We start from the raw sequence: 20,579 nt of genomic DNA on the forward strand, positions 1-20,579 counted from the left end.
AAGGATTAGATATTTTGTACTACCGAATATGTATGCTTGATTTGCATACTCATGCAATGATTATATGCATGCTTCATGTTTGAATTATGCATATTGAAAAGATCAATGCTTCGATATTCAATTCATGAATGCATGATAAAATGTGATGTCCAGCTGGCTATGTTATGGTGGCTATGTTATGATATTAATGCATGTGATGAGATACTTCTTTATGATTGAAATGTCACATGATATGAAGTTATAAATGCATGCGATAAATGTTTAAAGCTCAGGATTGAGCTATGGTTCATAGAACCTTGTTGCCAACATTATTGTGTGTGATTTTATGATTTAAATACCTTATGATGTGATGAATTGAATTGAATGCTCGAGCCCACTCCTGACCTTGTGAATGGTCAAGTGAATTGACATGTGTTACTGCCATTATATAGACATATGACTATAATTTATGATATGATGCATATTAAATATATACATGCTTATGTTCGAATGGGTGGTCATCAACCATGTGATCAGTTAGTTGTGTTTATGCATGTATGACAATAGAATTTACTTAATAAAATAATTTGTTGAAGAATTGTTTTTAAGAAGATGATCCTATGAGGTTTTATGTATCGAAGACCGAATAGTTCAGTCAGTACGAGCTTGTGAGGATATATAAGTCCAACATCAGTAGTCTGGCGGAAACGAGCCTATAAAGGTATACAAGTTCAATACCAGTAGCCCGACTAAGACGATTCTGTGAGGGTGTATTGGTCTAATACCAGGCAGTCTGACAAGAATGAGCCTGTGAGAATGTATGTTTTCAAGACTAGGTAATCAAGTGTAGAATTTATTCTAAGATGTAATAAATTTTTAAAAGACTAGACAGATTAAATATATTGACTATGATGGATTGTGATGATCAAATGAACTGATTGAGATAGCCATGTAAATCTATGGAATTAGTTGTACTCCAATTGTTATAGTATGATTACTTGTTGAACTTGGATCAACGGTAGATCATGGTATGATTGGAATCAATATGTTGATATATTAGGTAAAAGATGCATCACTCCTACAAACAAATATGTTGACTTATTAGGTGAATGTCGCATCACACCTACTTAGTCATTTTACTAATAAATGCATTGTGTTTTCGTGATTGACATATATCATGTATGTGTACCATGATAGATGTATATAATGATTAAATATATTATATTAACATTAATATGCTACTTGTATTAGCTTTGTACTTTCACCGTGTATTTTGATGTAGACCTATCAGACTTTCACAAGTCTGACTTATTTTATGGGCATACAGGTGATTACAGGTTTACCTGCAGATGCGAGATATTGCAACGACGTTGACAAGCCAATCATTTTTCATTCTCAAACACTTAATTCATGTACATGTTACTATTGTGTTGATTTTGTAATACTTTATTCCTTTGGAATTGAAGTGTTTTAAATAAGTTATGTTATTCACATTTAAATTAAGTATAATTATTATTATTTTTTAAATGTAACTTGTCTGAGGTTTTAAACTAAAGTTAAAAAGGTTTTCGCTAATGATTTTAATAAAAAGAAAGAAAAGTGTTAATTTGTATGTGTTTTACAAGTGGTTAAAAATCTCAGGGTGTTACAGTCACGCTAAAACTAGGATGACTTGATCGAGTCTACCCATGACTTGGCCAAGTCAGACCATGGCTCGAATGAGTTATGTTGAGTTCTGGATCATTCACTAGTTTGACCCAGTAAGTGACAGTCATTAGGTTGGCTTTGCGAGATTTTTAACCTATCATTACTGAGAAAACAAAAGTAAGTAGTGGTGCAAGCTACTTCCTTGGGCCTATCCTTATTAGAGAAGGTTACTTTGACATCTCACATCTGAAAGAGGTAATTTATCATATTGATGGGTGTAAGTTTTTTATAAGCAAGGCTTAAAAAACATATTGTTTATAAACTTAAAAACATGATCCAAGTGTCGCATCCTAGCAAAACGGCCATATATTTTTCTTAAGGTCAGATTTGCGAAAACAATCACAAAACACCCATTTGTTCATGATAGGTTGGTGGTAAGCCGAGTCCTTGCGTGTGTGTTAATTTATTATTTACCGCTTTTAAACTTGCCCCTTCCATAACCTTGAACTGGGTTTGGGTTCGATTTTTAATGGGCCAGGGCCTAAAGGTCTAAAACTCTTACCAAAATGGGTGAGGATCGCTTGGGTTGACAAACTTCCCCAATAAAAGAGGGGGTGGGGGGTAGGAGCAGGATAAAGAGAGTGCTTGACGGTGCAAATAGAACTCAAACTCTCTCTGCCCGTTGATCACCCCTAACAATAGGCAATTATACACGAAGATTGGGGTTGTCATTGGCTTAAAGGTGAAGACCCCCATGACTTGCCTCAATGCTCCACAACACCAAAGGTTGGGCTCTCAAGTATGAAGCAAATACGTGCAAGCATTCACTCAAAGGGTGCACGAGCATAGTAACACAAACACACATACATACAACCACATAAAGATAGAGAAGATAGAGAGGAAGATTGCAATAATGCATAAACTTTTTATAGCAAAAGAAAGTGTGTACAAAGGGGTCTGATATCTTTTCGTATATGTGGGATCTTAAGGCAAAGCCCTTTATAGCACTTAGGAAGAGAAAAGAGGTAATTACATCAAGTAAACAAAGTGAAAAACTTGGTGGCCGAAACATGCCCCCCCATCTAAGTTGGTGACGTCCTCGACATCAATTGGGCATGGTACTCCTACACAATTTGGTGTTGCTTTCTCATGTTGAATGCTTTCTCCCAAGTTGTGTCACTCTCTGCAAGTCATTTTCACTGCACTAAGTACTTATTTACTTCACCGATGTAGTTGTTGGAGTGATTGATGTTCACTTATGGTTCTTTGCTCGTTGTGCTCATTGCTGAAGGTGTGTGTCATGGAATGAGAGCACGTTAATGTATGCTTCTTTATAGATCTTCCTCATCTTCATGGAACGACTTCTGGTTGGACACATGAAAGATTGTGTGCATCTGAAAAGGTGTTGGTAAGTTCAACTTGTATGCCAAGTTCTCAATGTGTTTTGTGATGGTGAAGGGCTCATTATATTTGCGAATGAGGCCTCGATAATATCCCTGGAAGATAGTTGTGTGCTCGGAAAAGAGATTTACCAATACCTTATCTCCAACACAAAATCTACAGGTCAACGCTTCTCGTCTACCTATTTCTTCATGCGCTTTGTCGCTTTGTTCAGATATGCTTTCGCCAACTTTGCATGATCTTTCCAGTTCCTTATAAGCAACAAGCGAGATGAGTTTGTAGTTGTCATGTTGCAACTTCAAATGGACTATGGTTTGACGACTTGGTCTTCTATAAATTGTAGCAAAATTGGGCAATATCAAGCAAAACCACGTGATCTCTTTGGTTGGCACTAACAAAATGCTGAAGATATTCTTCCAATATGCCATTGATCTGTTATGTCTACCCATCAGTCTGAGGATGAAAACTTGTGTTGAAATACAAGTTTATCCCCATTAATTGAAATGCCTCATACCAAAACTTTTTAGTGAAACGAGCATCGCAATCACTGATGATGTTCTCTGTGATTCCTTAATGCTTCACCACATGCCGCATGAACAACTTCGTAATGTCAGCACCTGAACAAGTGACAGGGGCATATACGAAGACAACATACTTCTAAAACCTGTCTACAACCACAAGATTTGAGTTACAACCCTGTGCAGTAGGCAAGCTGACAATGAAGTTCATGGTAACACACTCCCATAGACGGCTTGACATGGGTAATGGCTTCAACAATCCAACTGGTCTCTGGTGCACAATCTTATCTTGCTGCCAAATCAAGCAAGTGTGCACATGTCCATCAACATCATCACGCATATGCTGCCATTAGTATGCATGCTCCAATAACGTCAATGTCCTCTACTACCCTAGGTCACCAGCCCAATGCATATCGTGACACTCTTGCATCAAATGTCTTCATAGATTACCCCGTCATGGGATGTATAAATGATCCTGAGTGGTGTTGAGCAAATCACCTTCTAACCAGAACCTCTGAGTTTTTCCTTCTTTTACCAATATGACAAGCTATTGTACCATAAGATCATTCCTCAATCCTTCTCGAACCTGCTTGAGAAAATCATTGATCAGTTTTCTAGTGTTGCCTTCGCATCCATGTAACATTGCAAGTTCCGCCTTCTAGCTCAATATATCAACAATGACATTGGTCATGCCTGGCTTGTATTCCAAGACCATGGCAGATTTCTCTAGCTTAATATATCAACAACGACATTGGTCATGCCTGGCTTGTATTCCAAGATCATGTCAAATTTCTCTAGCTCAATAATCGCCATGCATTACAATACCATCGCAGGTGGTGGTGCACATGACATCAACTCAATTTGGTGGTCCACCTCACATTGCGGAGGTAGCTTATTTAATAGCTGGGCGAACGTCATATCACCAAACTACTTCAATATGGGCACTAAAGTCCTTGGGACATCCACAACATTTCTTGCTTTTTCACTTCTTAGATCGTCACACGAAAGTCTCGTCAGACATTTCTTCAATTGGAGAGTGGACACCAAACACTTACCAAGGCTTGATCTTGTTAGACCTTTCTTCAGTTGGAGCGTGGACACTAAACACTCACCAAGGCTTCTCTACATGTAGTGTGACAATCATGCAAGGTTATTTTTCATCCTAAAAAATGACAACGATTAGACAAGACATCGATATCACCTTGTTGCTTCATAGGAATTCCATTCAAAGGATGACCTTGAAATCGTCCATTGAGGCTACAAAAAACGTGGCCATTCCAGATTAGCTCAGGATGTGTACTGACACATCGCAAACAACACTATATATCGACTTGGCTTCAAAGTTAACTGCTCTCATCTAAATCACCTTTTCCCAATGCAATCCCAATTGCTATGCTTCTTCAAGAGGAACAAAGTTATGATTGACACTCATGTCTACCAAGGTCTTTGTAGTCCATACATGAAGTAATACGTACAGATTCTATCAATTATATCCTCAATGTCTAACATCAACGAGGTGAAAGCCTTGTCGTAGTCATAAACTAACCCATTTCGCTTCAATGTCTTTAACTTGTTACGAGCTAATCTTTTCATATTCTTTGGCAATAAATGATTGCACAATTCTCTGCTTCAGATCATCCCAAGAATTAACCACAATGAGACCACACCCAACATCACCTAAGCAGTGTCACCACCACAACAAGACATCATCCATAAGGTACATTATTGCTATACGCAATCTGTCTGCATCTTCTTTGACTTTTGCAACATTGAGGTATTGATCCATTAGGTAAATAAATTTTTCTAGGTCCTTCGAATTGCGAGTACCCTTGTACTTTGCAGGTTTGGGCAACTTAATATGGGACCTATCTCCATGTTCTGCACTTCCTCCACTTGAGACACTTCTTAACCGTCGCTCTAGCTGGTTATTCTTTCTGCGTACCTCAATCATTTCTTCAGCCATAGTGTTGAACTATTCATAGAGTCCGCCACTCCTTTCACTTTAGACTCGATCTTGTGATCAAATGTAAAAAAAACAATGCTTGCATCATTAACTAACTGACGTTGGTCATAGTATTCATCAACTGGGCAACATCGTTCACCAAAGTTGCCACACGATCATCCGCCTTAAACTCTTCTTCATGAGGAACCTAATTGTTTGAAGCAATATTTTTTTGTTTATGATTGCAAGTTTCCTTAAAAGGCGGCGAAGACATGATCAATGACTATCGTCGGCTCACTTGGCACGGGATGTTGAGTCCCTTTCTCAGCTTTGACAATTGTCACGAGCTTAAAAGCAAAGGCCTTTTGACTCTTCCCGATACTCCATAACACTGAAGGCTGCTGGCCTTTCGAGTACGCAACAAACGCTTACAAGCAATCGCTCAAAGGACGCCATACACAATAACACAAGCACGCATAGGTACAAATCACATAAAGAGAGAAAAGGCAAGGAGCAAGAGAAAAAGATTGTGTGAAGACAAGAATGCACAAACTTTTTACGGTACAAGATGGTTCTCCTAAAAGATTAAAGAGACAATTACATCAACTAAAGAAAGTGAAAACTTGGCGGTCCAAAACAAGGGCCATCCATAGAGTTTGCGTAGGTGGATGTAGCTGCTACTGGCGTGGGAAGTGGGAACCATCCCACTTGATCATCCTTCCATCTACGAGCGACCTACTTTTTCACTCGTATTTCCTCTTTTCGAAACCTCAAAAGCAACACAAAAGCATGGTTTGTTAGTCGCTACGCATGTTTGAGCCGTCCATCCATCCGTGTCGCCTGTTTCAAGGGTTTGGTTCGGAGGGTGCGCCAGCGCTTTGATCCCGTGATTCGTGATAGTCCTTTATTTCTCTTCTTCTGGGAGTTCAGCCTCCGATTCAACTATAAGCATTCATCACCAAGATTCCAGCCCCCTTCCCAATCCATCCCCACCTCCCCTCACCGTGTGTTTGCTGTCGCCCGCCATTCCTTTCCTGCTCAAGAGCGGAGGAGACCACTTCTGGGGGCTTCCTTCCCACACTCCCCTCCTCCTGCCCGTCTCTCTCTCGCCTAGGTCAAGCAGATCCTTAATCCTTTTTCTCTGGCACACCATCCATCCTGCCAAGATGTTTTGGCGCATGACCGGCCTCTCCACAGCATCTCCTGTAAGCTCCACCTCTTTTATTCTTTCTGTTTACCCTTTTTGGGTTTGGTTTCTGCTTTTGTTGCCATCGAGATTAGGGCCGCTTGATTCCGTCGGTGTCGTTTATGCTGTTCTTGCTCATTAACGGTAGCGTATGCCGGGGAATTGGAAGCTTTTGCACACCACTTCGCTGAGTGGTAAAAGTAGTGGTGATTGTTTGTGCGTTCATGTCTCTTTACTTTATCCTGTTTCTTGATATAAATCCATATGTAACGAATTCAAGCACCCCGTGCTGTAACGGTTGTTGTTGTGGTCCATGGAAAGGCTTCTTTCTACTTAGATGTATATGCGAGAAGAACGCGCATGCCTGAACTATGTATTATAGTGATGCACGGGTTTCACATTTAGGGCAGAGGGATTTAGTGGGTTTCGATGATTGTTGCTCAGTACAATCTCCAAGTGTGCTAATTTTTAGCTATAGTAAGTATTTACTCGTTTCATGGTTTGGAGGGCTGTTACGATCAGCCTCACTTGGGTCGCTTAAGCTGAACACGCTTGAAACGCTTTAATTTTTTATTTTTTTTCATGCATTATGCCTGGTTAGCATATAAAAGGTGATGTATATACAAATGGATTTTTTCCCCTTTTTTTGGATTGTCTCTTACGATTGACAGTCAAGTGGGTGTTCTGCACACCTGAAATAACGTCTACTACTTTTATTGGTTATTGGTTTGTGGACCTCATTATCGTGGTTCTTATCTTGATCAGCTATTGTCAGTGCTACTTCATCTGTTCGTTTTGCTTGTGTGACTGGCCCATGTTTTGTGGCTATGCATGTTTCCTTTTTCAACTGTATCAAGTGATTTAATGCTAATAAGATTCCTTTAGTGGTTCTGAATCTTCTGATACTTTTCTCCGCATTGTTTTGTTTAATTTCCAGGTTGAATCTATCTTGGACAAAGAAAACTACACATTGGAAGAGCTTTTTGATGAGGAAGAAATAATTCAAGAATGTAAAGCTTTGAATAGTCGGCTCATCAATTTGTAATATCTTTAACCCTACCATGGAAGTTCTTTTTTCACTCAACTTACCCTTTGCATGTGCATAACGTCACACAGTTTTTATGGGTTCCGAGCATGCTGCTAATCCAAACAACTTATATACTAGTTTGTAATGCCAACCTCTGAAACAGATATGGGAGATACATCCCAACTATGGAAGTATGAGGGAGAAAATTGCATCTGTTTTATGTCAATTATAGATTCTAATTTAATTAAACTAACATAGATTAGGATTAATTTAAATAAAATAGTTTTAGTTATATTTGCACCCAATTCCAGATCAAATCCAACGTGTTTCTACTTCCTCGTGAAAACCTTAGCTCTGTTTTTTTACCAGATTCATATCCACTAAATGAAAGCCAAATCATAATGGGTTTAAATTTTTTGGCTCAAACCAGAAAATGACAAAGGATGGTCTCAAAGAGAGAGGTAGGATTGTAACCATATCAGATGATCGGTATCATGTAGAGCTTAAATAGAGTTTACAACCAACCACAAATTCTTCATGGTTGGACAATGTAAGTGGGTCAAATTGGGGCATATGCAATCTATACTCCATTAGAAATTCTTCACAATAAACTTCAATAAAGACAATACTAAACGGAATAAAGATCCAACCATGGTAAGACCCATAGTTAACCAAACTCAGTTTAAAAGATTACTTTTGAAAGGAAACAAGAAAATCATGTTTCAAAAACACTTTAAAAAAAACTTCAATATTGCTCGATCCTGATATCAAGTTCAAATTATGTTGGGATGTTGGGTCTTGGATTTGGATTTGAATCAATGTGGTTTGTATAAATAAATAAATACATAAATAATATATATATATATATGTATGTATGTATTGGTAAATGTTTGGTACCAATACAACAACAACAACAACAACAACAACTACGCCTTCATCCCAAAACAATTGGGGTCAGCGATATGAACCAAAAAAAAATCATTCTGGGTTTTCCACATGAATCCTTCTCCTCCAATCATTTCTATCCAATGCCATGTCCTCAGTGAAGTTCAAAGCATTCATATCCTTTCCTATCATCTCCATCCAAGTCTTCTTAGTCCTACCCCGACCTCTTTTAACTAATATATTTTCCCATTTCTCCATCCTTCTAACTGGAGCATCATTAGGCCTTCGCCGAATATGTCCGTAAACCTCCGTTAATTAATAAATGTTTGGTACCAATGAAGGTAAAAAACTATTGAGTAGAAATCATCTTTTTTTCATATATATTTTGTAATTTTTTTTGTAGATCAGACCATGCAAATATGATATACATGGTTTTTTTGCTGGAATTAGGTTTTGAATACTGTGATCATGACATGTGAGTAGGTTTATCAAGGGTTTCAAAAATCAATGGCCCACAATGTGCCAAAATTCATGACTCAAAATATCTTCTTACGTCAAAAAAACACAACCCAAGGTTTCATCCTTAGCAAACAAACCATGTTGAACACATCTATATGGTCAGACTGAATCAATACAGGTTGAACCTATGATTTCATGCTCAATAGTTCTGTACATTCCTTAGTAACAGGTATTCATCACAGCTTGCACCTATCATTTCAAGTTCAATAGTTATGTACTTTCATTAGTACCAAAAACTTACTGTGTGTGTGTACAAGTCATGCACATGATTAAGGATGCAAAATGTGCGGCAGTTTCAACTTGGGTTTGAACCATAGTCACAAATACTGCTGGGATTTTGAAAATCTTGCGATATAATCACCAAGCATGATTCTCTCGATAGTGTTGTGACATTTTCAAAATCTCACTTCATTTGAATATCTCGTGAGTTTTGTGCGTATTTAACACAACTAACAACTAAAACAACTAAAATGTAAAATGACAAGTAAAGCAAAAACTTTTATTTAATGTAAAGAAAGAAAACTTTTTAAAGCAAGAGCATTAAAGCCTCACTTAAAAATTAATAAAAGGGATGCTCACGTGGACTCTACCCATGTGAATAGATGCCTTTTTCTAATGCAGCAAAAGGAGAGGGAAGGGCCCCCTTAAACAGATGTAGGAGTGGAGGTCTTTCCCCCTCCTCTTCGATATGGGGCTATTTTTTGTCCCTTCACATTGTAAACTATGATATCTTTTCCAAACACACTACAAACTATGCTAAACTTTACAAAACAAAAGCACTGATGCATCTTTCCTCCTCAACGAGAGACTACTATGTTTTGATAATAATAAAAAACCTTATAACCCAATCATAAATATTTATATTATTTTATATTATATATTTATTTATAATATTTGTTTAATAGGCAATATTTTCATGAGAATTTCCCATAAAATCAACAATTTTCAAAGTCTCCAAAGATATTTCATCCTCGAGAAATTGCCAAGAATGACATTTGTGGCTATGGTTTGAAGTTTGAAGTGAACCCATCTTGCATTTTTAAGATGGGTAGTCTATGCCCGTGTCTAGGTCAAATTCGGGATACATATGATTGTGCCTCATTGGAGTTGGTCCCATAATCGGGTAAAGAAAAACCATGGATCTAGGTTTCGATTGGATCATTGTTATAAAAAACGCGCCTTGAGGCACAATTTTTTTTTTTGTACAATAAGACATAATCAACACGATTTTTGTATGTTAATCTCATATATTTTTCAGTTATTTCAGTTATGTAATCAGTTTTTTAGTATATTTAAAGTTTTTGACTTTTGTTGGTTAATCTCATATACTTTTCACTTATGTAATCAACTTTTGTTGGTTAATCTCATATATTTTCCAGTTATGTAATCATTTTTTTTAATTACTTTTATATGTTAATCTCATAATCTCATATATTTTAACTTTTGTAGGTTAATCTCATATATTTTTTAGCTATGACATGGGTGCGGGTGTGGGGATGCGGCACTTTAAAAAACCTTGGGTGTGGGGGTGCGGTATGGCAAAAAATGTAAAAAATTATATATATATATATATATATAATTTTGAAGTTTTAACTATTAACATTGTCATAATATCATTCATCATGCATGCAATATATCAAATTAACAGTCTACAATTCTATTCTACATCACAAAAATTAACACCACAATTAAATCAACCTAAATATCAATCAAATGAGTAAAACAAAAAAGAACTAAATTACATACCAAAAGTATATCCTACAATGTATATGACGATGAAGTAATGAATCTTAATAATTTTATGCTTTATCATCAAATGCATCATAAGAAGGAAGACTGGGCTCAGATAAATCTATGTTTGTCATGTTGAAATCATGCTCTCCCTCTAAGTTACACTCTTCTTGGTTTACATCCCAAAATTTGGATGTTCCTTGTCTGCATTACAAACCCAATTTGAAAATGTTAAATACAATACAAGTATATTTAAATGAAAAACTAAGAAATAATCAAGTAACTAAGAGAGCAAATTAATACCTGTATTCATCATTGGTTCGCGAAAGTAGTCGAAGATTTGAATGAACATATACTAAATCCTCTGCATGCTTGCTGGTGAGTTTGTTTCTCTTCATGTTGTGGATTTGAGAATATGTGCTCCAATTTCTTTCACAACAAGATGAACTAGCCGACTGTGATAGCAATCTTAATGCAAGGTGTTGGAGAAGACGTGTTTCTGATCCAAATGTTGACCACCATGTGATATGATCTATATTATTCTCCTCTGTCACGAGTAATGCCTGTTCATATAATCTCGAAGATGCAAAATTTTCAAACTCTTGTGTGGCTTGATTTAGAATATGTGCTTCTGAAAAAAGTCTTGTCATATACATATTTATATGCCTTGATAGCTCTGAGTCTAAATTTGGAGGGACACGATCAATACCACTTTTCCGCCACTTTTTTGCATAATATTTTGGATTAAGAGAATGTACCATGCAATACAAGGGAGTGTTGCTCTTATCCCATATTCTGACTAAAATTGAATAAATATGGTTAAAAAATTTTGAATCATCCAATGCAGGATTTTTTTCTTCATGCTTGAAAACTACAACTTGTATTTTTTCAATCATATTATCCCATATTTCATAAACTTTGTAAAGCATGGGCTCATCCTTATCAACTTCTCTCAACATTTCCCAAATAGGTTGCGTAAATTGAAGGAAGTATACCACTCTGTCCCAAAACTCATCATTAACAATGAATTTCTTAATTTTTTAAGCCTTGGCATTATCATCAACATGATAGAATGCCCAATTTTCATCAGTCACCATGCTAACCAAAACATTATTCACTTTTTTAATCCTCTTCACCATCACAATGATGAACGCAAAACGTATTTTGACGATAATTTCAAGTCAGAATGCCTATTAAATTTAACATTAGCATGATAGTGGTTAACAACAAAATTCTTAATGCTTTTGACATTTCTTTCTAAATCTTCAATTCATGAACATAAAACATATGCTGGTGAATTTTCTTCTTCTTTGGGGTTGCAGATGCCCTTGAGGGTCAGATTTAAGCTGTGTGCTACACAGGGAGTCCAAAAAATATGAGAGTACTCACTCTCTAAACTCAATGCTGCATTTTTACAAACAAAAGTGTTGTCTATAATGATTTGTACTACTTTCTGATCACCCATTTCTTTTATGACTTCTATAAGGAATCCCTTCAACTACTTCGCATTTTTATATTCCCCGGATGCATCAACTTTTTTAAGAATATTGGGTCACTAAGCGAAGAAGCAATGAAATTGATTAGTGGACGCCTTTGAATATCTGTTCACCTATCAGAAACAATAGAAACTCTATTTTGCTCTCATGAATATTTTTTAATCTCTAGCAACCTCTCCACATTTGCCCTCTCTTCTGCAAGAAGTGTGGTTCGTAGTTTTTCTGAGCTTGGAGGTACATAACCAATTAAATTACAATTTACCAAAGAAGTTACTAAATCCTTCCAATAATGGTTTTTAGCTGCATTAAATGGGAGTGAACTAGAATAAAAATACCTCTTTACTTTTCTATCCATCTCCTCTTTTCTATATGTATTGAATGATGCTTCTATCGTTACTGTTTCTCTACTTCCTACATTCACTTTTTTTTTGAACATGTTCTTGGTGACTTCCAAATGACACACTAATTGCACAAGAATCACTCATTGTCTTTCTCTTGTCATATTCTTCTTGTATTGTCTTCACATTGCCTCGTCAACTTTTCTGCATCCTGAAATGCCATGTCCTGGTATCTTCAACAAATGAGGCTTAACTATTGTGTAAGACCCAACAAAATCTCTCTTATAGAACTTTCATCGAAATCTCTTGTTTCTACCACCTCCAATTTTTGCAAGCTTATCTACATGTACCCATAGTGACCCTACATCATCACTCACACTACAATTATCAACAACACTAGCAGCAAAACTCACATGTGGGGATGAGGATGACGCAAGTCCTTTCCTTTTATTCATCGTTTTTGTCCTGAAAACACAAAAAACTTATAACTTATATTAAAATTAATCAATTATGCACACAATCAAGATTTATAATATTGAGTGCAAAGCAGGAATCAGAATACGACTACGACAACTGGAAACTAAGATATGTGAGAAATATAAAAGAGTAAAAACTATATTGAGTGCAAAGCAATAAAAGTAAGCAAAGTCAGTAAATAGAGACCATGCACAATAAAAAAATGATATTTTTTCCAGAAAAGTTCGTTGAGACTTGAGAGAGAGAGAGAGAGAGAGAGAGAGAGAGAGAGAGATCAATAATAGAAACAAAATCTACAAAAAGGTACAAAATCAGAAAAATCACACCTCTCAATTCTAAGTGTCTAGTTCATTCATTATGAAAAAAAAATTCTAAGTCTCCATTCATTAAGAAAAAAAATCTATCTTGAGTTCATTCATTAAGACAAAAAAATCCTCTCCAGTTCATTCATTGAGAAAAAAAATCTAAGTCCACAAAATAGAAAGAATATTAATCCGACAAAGCTACTCCTCACGAACACAAGACAACCTTTACATTAAATAGAAGAATGACAAAAAAAAAGCACAGTTTCATGTGTCCCAAAATTAACAAGTAGAAAAGTGAATTTCTCACATACTATACAGAGTGCATCTCAGAACAGTTTTCTTTCACACAAAAGAACTATTAAAGCACCGTAAACTAGCACTCTTATCTTTCCCACATGAATCACCAACCATAGAAAAAATCACAAGTTCACAAAAAAAACAAAACAAAAACAAAATAAAGAAAAATCTACTTTGCAAAGTAAACCCTCAACAACAGATCATCTTTAGATCCGAAAAAAGAAACGACACCAATAAGGTCATGGCAACCAACATTACTATAATTTAAGAAGAGTCAAACCCATCAACGATCCCAAAAACTCAATCCATATGAAAAAATCGATAAAAAATGATTTTTGAATGAGCTCTCAACTACAATCCATCTCAAGAACAAGAAAAAGGAAAACATAATAGACAGTGAGAGTGAGAGACAAAGGTCGAGTGAGAGAGACAAAGAGAAGAGGCAGTGAGAGAGACAGAGAGCGAGTGAGAGAGACAGAGAGGAGCGAGTGAGAGAGAGAAGAGAGGCAGTGAAAGTGACGAAGAGCGAGTGAGAGAGAAGAGAGAGCGAGTACCTGAGGAGAAGAGGTCAGAAGGAGTCATAAGAGAGCGTTAGCGTCGGGGTCGTCGTCGACTTCAGGAGGAAAACTCGTGCAGGAGGAAAACTTGGGAGGATTAGGTGTAACACCCCGAAATTTAACCCAAAGTTTTAAGAAATTTTTTATTTTTATATAACAACAAAAATATTCAAATTTAAACAAGTTGAGCATTTCAGGCGCATCACAAGAATTCTCAAAACAATTACCATTCATTTCATTTCTAATAAAAAGTTTAAAACATAAGGTCAGAGTTTCTGAATGACTGATTGACATAATTAATAATAGCCAAATTAACTTTTGACATCCCAAGAACACAATAGATCATATATTTAGGTCCGCACACAATCTCGTAACCGCTCTTGATCTTTTACTCTTCTCTTGAAAATAATAAAATAATTTATGTCAGACTACAACCCGTCTGCCTAGGAGAATACTATGATTTTGCAGATGTACTATGTAACCAGTATGCAATGTGTTTGCTTAATTATAGACACTGAAGCATGGTACTAAATATGACATAAAGAAACAAGTAACATAGAAATAATTTATTTCATATCACTATTCTAACTCGCAAAAACATAACATGAATTAACATTTAATCATATAAGTAAACATTGGTTTAAATACTTAATCACATACTCAATTATCTAATCACAAGTTAACAAGTTCAACTCGTGCTCTATTAACTAATCACATGTTGTAAATAACTAATAACATGTTTAAATAATTCAACTCATGCTCTATTAACTAATCACATGTTGTAAATAACTAATAACATGTTTAAATAATTCAACTCATGCTTTATTAACTAATCACATGTTGTAAATAAATAATAACATGTTTAAATAATTCAACTCATGCTCTATTAACTAATAACATGTTTAAATAATTCAACTCATGCTCTATTAACTAATCGCATGTTGTAAATAACTAATAACTGGTTTAAATAATTCAACTCATGCTTTATTAACTAATCACATGTTGTAAATAAATAATAACAAGTTTAAATAATTCCACTCATGCTCTATTAACTAATGACATGTTGTAAATAACTAATAACAAGTTTAAGTACAAAGCTTACCATCTTTTGTCTGACTGATATACACAAGAAGTTCAAATTAATATTTCTCTTGAATTATCCCGCTGGTACTCGCAGGCCAAGACAACCGTAACAGAAAAGAACATTCGAGGGTTTATTATGCATTGGTATTTTATTAACCCGAATGTCTAACTATAACTGAAATCCTAAGGGAGCGGTTGAATAACCGAGAGAACCTCCCAAAGGTCCAAGACAATAGGATGCATCACTAACTTCTGCGGAAGAACGTGGAGCTACCGCATAGGACAAATTTGGTAGTCTAGGTCCCCTAACTCTGAGAACTGGAGACCAACGAGCCATTGCTGCTCGAAGTAAGAAACACAGGTCCCCGGAGTTGTGTACCACTTACCCTTTCCAAGGTAAGCTCAAATCTGAGTGGGTTGCTCTTTTATTAATTTATATTTCCCGATGTGTTCGGGTTTTTTCTGATCTGAACCCAGTAGCTCAAAGACACTGGAGTTCCCCAAAATTGAATTATACCACCAGAGTAGTAGATCTCCAACCATTCATACCTTAAGTAGGTATGTTAACCAAAACTTTAACTATTTAATTATGCAGACCCACCCAGAGTGCTCCGGTACCTTTAAACTGTCTAGCACGAATGCCTCAATATCTTTAAAACAGTCAGGCAGGAATATTAAGATTGCATTCTCTTGGATATTAATTGTATAAGCTCAGGGCCCCCAATTGTGACTCCCAAATCCCCTGCTTGGCCTCTCAGGGGCCAACAACATCCGACCCGCAGGCTCGAACATAAGTTCTCTATTTGAAAAATTGAGGTAAGTAACCCTTCCAATTAAATCACCAAAAGAGTAACTATAAAGTTTCATGCTAATAATCATTTTATCAAGCACCATATTAGTATTACCCAATCTCGGGCTTAACACTTTATATGAATAGTATTCATATAACACTAAAAGGTGCAACAAGAGTGTGTCATGAACTGAGTGGGTGTGTGTAATGCAGCAGTGTGCAAGACTCACCAACCGGTTATGTCAATCACAAGAGTTCAATTATTACACCTTCCATACTCATTTAACTACCCAGATCATTTGTACCTTTGTTTTTACCGCTCATGGCCATACCCCTAAACCGATTCTAAGTGCAGAATTTCTAGTCCATGTTCTTAACTGAAAAACATAACTTGCCACATGGTAAAAGTCGATAACTAATGAGTAATTAGCTTATATTAGTTAACATGGTAGTTCAATTAAGAATCCAGATTTACCTGTTAAAGAAATTTTCCACCCCTGAACTCAATACCATTATGACAGAATTCCTAATATTATCGATGCACTTCAAATTATAAACAGAATGTAAGCTGTGTTAGGTGGTTCGGTTAAATTTCAGAAGATATACAACTTAACAGGCATGTGAACATCGGAGAAATGCAACTTAACAAGTAGAACATCGTAGGTACGGTCAATATTTCAGAACCAATTTCAGATCGAGTCTAAGTAGGAAGATGTAGAGAATACAAGCATGCTGGCATGTGCAACCAAATATTCAGAACACAGCTATATAGATAATAACAAATAAAGTTATCAGCATATACTTATTAACATTGAATTAACCTATGTATTGTAGTCATTACTCACCAGCAGGGAACATAACAACTTTTAAAACATGTTAGAAACTGTAGGTCACACCTGTGTCGCACAATTAATATGAACATGCATCGATCATTCATATGCAAGTGCTTGAAACAAATTTATTTCACACCAGATCCAACACTATCATAGCCATAAAAATGGTATAAATATTTATATTTATATACATGATTTTACCTTTTTTTTTGTATGTGAAACAGTGTCCACCCGATGAATTCTAAGCAAATCCCTGTGTGCTTACATTCAGCACACCCATACAAATTTTCACAAGTCCCTGTATGCCTGGATTCAACACACAATAACCTCTTACCCAAGTTTAGTGTGCTTGGATTGTGTGATGACTAACCAATGTAAATATCAAGTTGTTTATCTAACTTTACTTAAGTAACCTGAGTAAGAGCCAATGCCCCAAATCATATGTATATTCACTTATATACCAGGTTCGGCTGTGACCAAATATAGCATAGGTTTTATTCATTTTTTTTCCAGCAAGTTTCAAACCTTATTAACAGAGTAAAGAAGGTGAGTGATACAACAAATTTTAAATGGTATATCAAACAACGATTTTCCATTCAGTCCCAAGTTCAACAAATAACTTAATGCTGTCATCCTAATTTTGTTTTTTCATCAGTCACTGCTTACAGAGATGGGTTTTGTTTAAACAATTTAGAGTTCCCGCTATTGTGCAATACACTAACTAAACACACGTATTTCATTAAGCTCTTCATACCAAAGGGTATTGCCGATCAGCTTTACACGAAAACACCATCGTTGTGTCCATATGAAAACCCCTCAAAATTTTGAAACTTCTTGATTTGGGGTGGGATACAACACAGTGCAGACTTTGAAACACAATACACCCGAAAATCACATTAAACCCTACCTTATTCGAAGCTTTTCCTCCTTTTTTTCTGCAGCCGTGCCCTCCTTTCTCCAAATTGAGCGAGGGAGAGAAGTAATGAGTGGAAACGGAAGAGAAGAAGAAATAACGAAGGGGAGAGAATGAGAGAGCAAAATAGAGAATGTGGACGGGGGGGGAGGATTTAAGAGGTGCGAGGGAGAGAGAGCGTGGAGGAGATCGCGGGTCGGTTACCCCATCTCCCTCTAGCGGCTGCGTGAAAACACACAACCCCTCTCTTCTTAACTCAAAAGTAAACCCTTTTTAGGGTTTACAAATTTTTTCTCTCACCACTTAACATGTTTTAGTTCTTAACGAGTATATTTTTTTTTCGTGATTTTATTAGATGGGTGCGGGTTTGGTTCGATCGAACCCGTGATCCGCCACCCACATATAGAGTGGGGTCCACTCTTGGGCCTATCTGGATCCAGATCTTCTTTTAGATTTTTAAGGTATTAACATTTAGATTTTTAAGTATAAACCCAACTAAATTACTTTTGGATCCAAATTCATAATCATAGATTTTCACTAAATTATATTAGATCGAGGATCCGTTTTGTACGAATAAACAAATATGACATTTAAAATATCCTTTTACTAGCTTAAGGATATAAATTTCAAATTTATTTATCTGATAAAATTCTCGAGTATTACATCCTTTCTCCCTAAAAAGAATTTCGTCCTCGAAATTCTCATAGGACTACTAAAAAAGACTAGGGTACTTTTCCCGCATACTGGTCTCAAGTTCCCATGTGCTTTCGTCGATGCCATGATGTTGCCATCTAACCTTGACGAGAGGGATGGTCTTGGATCTCAACACTCATTCGCTTCGTTCTAAAATTTTCATCGGCTTTTCTTCCATAGTCAGGTCTTTCCGTATATCTACGTCCTTATACTTAGTCATATCGAGTAGGGTCAGGTCAACGGTAATTTCTTCACATCCAATAATATTTATGTGTCTGGTATATAGTTTACACATATAGAATTATATCTGTTAGGGTTATATACGTATAATACATGCTTTATTGGTTCAATGTTCATACCTAGTAGAATTATATCCGTTAGTGATATAAAAGAGTATGACACCATAATAAAAAAAACAAGTGTGACATGACCATCAACAAACACCACACCTTGCACCAAATTTCTCTTCTCTAGATTCTCGGTAGTAGTTGCATAGACACGTCCCGACACCCTCTTCTAGACGTTTTGCTGTTGTGCAGGCTGCTGCTGCTGAGGTGGTTGCTGTTGTGGCTGTCCTCTGACGTTCCGCCTTTGCATGCCTGCAGTCTTCTGGTGACATTGACAGGCATAATAGCCCATCTTGCTACAGGAAAGACACACACCCGTATCTCTGGGACAGGGTTGCCCGTTGTGGAATTTGTTGCATTTCTAACACACTTGATTTTGATTCTGATCACATTGAGAATGATCTCCCTCGTGTTGTTTCTGATTCTTTGGTGGTGGTTGATGCCTTTACCACCCTGGTTGCTAACTCCACACTTATCAGAAGGTCTGTTTTGATCCTTCCTGGACTTTTCCCACTCTTCATTCAGTGTGGTAGCTGCTTCTATAGCCTGGTGGAAAGTGGACGATAGACTGGTCATCACCCGGTATCGCCGTCCGTCCTTGAGCCCACAAACATACTTGATCACTCTTGCCTTGTCATTGGCGAACAAGTTAAGGCAATACCTCTCCAAGTTTCAAAACTTGGTGGTATAATCTACCAAGCTCTTACTTTCCTGGGTCAACTCCAGAAACTCTTGTTGTTTTTGGTCACGAGCATGTCGAGGGAAGTAAGTCTCCAGGAATATCTCCCGGAAGACTCCCCACAGAATAGGATCCATCCCGGCAAAATCGACTGCCTGTGCGATATCCCACAATTTCCTTGCATCGTCCTTCAGACGATAAGTGCCGAAGTCTGTCTGCCTATCATCATGTATTGGCAGAACACGAAAGGCTCACTCTGTTTCTTCGATCCAACTTTTTTGCCATTTCTGGGTCAACCTTCCCAAAAAATGTTGAGGGATCCAGCTTGAGAAATTTCTCATAAGTAACTATGCCAATATTAGGACCCACGTTGATGGCTGCTAATAACTCGTTCTGGTTACGTAGTTGGGTATTTATTGCCTGGGCTAGGTTATTAAGGGCTTCCATGACAAAACCCTTTGCTTTTGCCAATCATTGGCCACACTCATACTGGAGTTCACTCGGCGTTACATCTAGTAAAAATTTTAATACATCCCACATTTTTACTATATATGAATTGTAGTATTTCTATAATTATTACATATATATATATATCTATCCTTGTAGGCACTTTAAAAGAACATGCAAGTAACACAATCAATAACAATGAAATATACTCACAGAGCGCTTGCCGGGTTGCTGTACGACCATGATTTATGATTTATTGTTCTCAGGCTCTGATATCATAACTGTAACGCTCCGAAATTTAACCCAAATTTTTGAGATTTTTTTTATATAACAACGAAAATATTCAAATTTAAACAAGCTAAGCATTCCAGGCGCATCACAAGAATTTTCAAAGCAATTACCATTTATTTCATTTTTAATAAAAAGTTTAAAACATAAGGTTAGAGTTTCTGAATGACTGATTGACATAATTAATAATAGCCAAATTAA

General features: G+C 36.6%; 1 protein-coding gene across 2 annotated transcripts in view; it reads left to right on the plus strand.

Moving 5' to 3' along the window:
• Positions 1–6,367: 6,367 nt before the first annotated feature.
• The window catches only part of LOC149821536 (SIT4 phosphatase-associated family protein), a 48,842-nt gene continuing 34,630 nt past the window's right edge, over positions 6,368–20,579 (plus strand). For both annotated transcript variants that reach the window (XM_089979950.1, XM_089979949.1), the window contains exons 1-2: positions 6,368–6,692; positions 7,611–7,714. In XM_089979950.1, the coding sequence (XP_089836076.1) occupies positions 6,654–6,692; positions 7,611–7,714 (143 nt within the window). In that variant the 5' untranslated portion in view covers positions 6,368–6,653. The remainder of the gene's footprint in view (positions 6,693–7,610; positions 7,715–20,579) is intronic.

This window comes from Nuphar pumila, chromosome 11 (genome assembly GCF_984573655.1).
Source record: "Nuphar pumila chromosome 11, dmNupPumi1.hap1.1, whole genome shotgun sequence".
NCBI classification, from domain to species: Eukaryota; Viridiplantae; Streptophyta; class Magnoliopsida; order Nymphaeales; family Nymphaeaceae; genus Nuphar; species Nuphar pumila.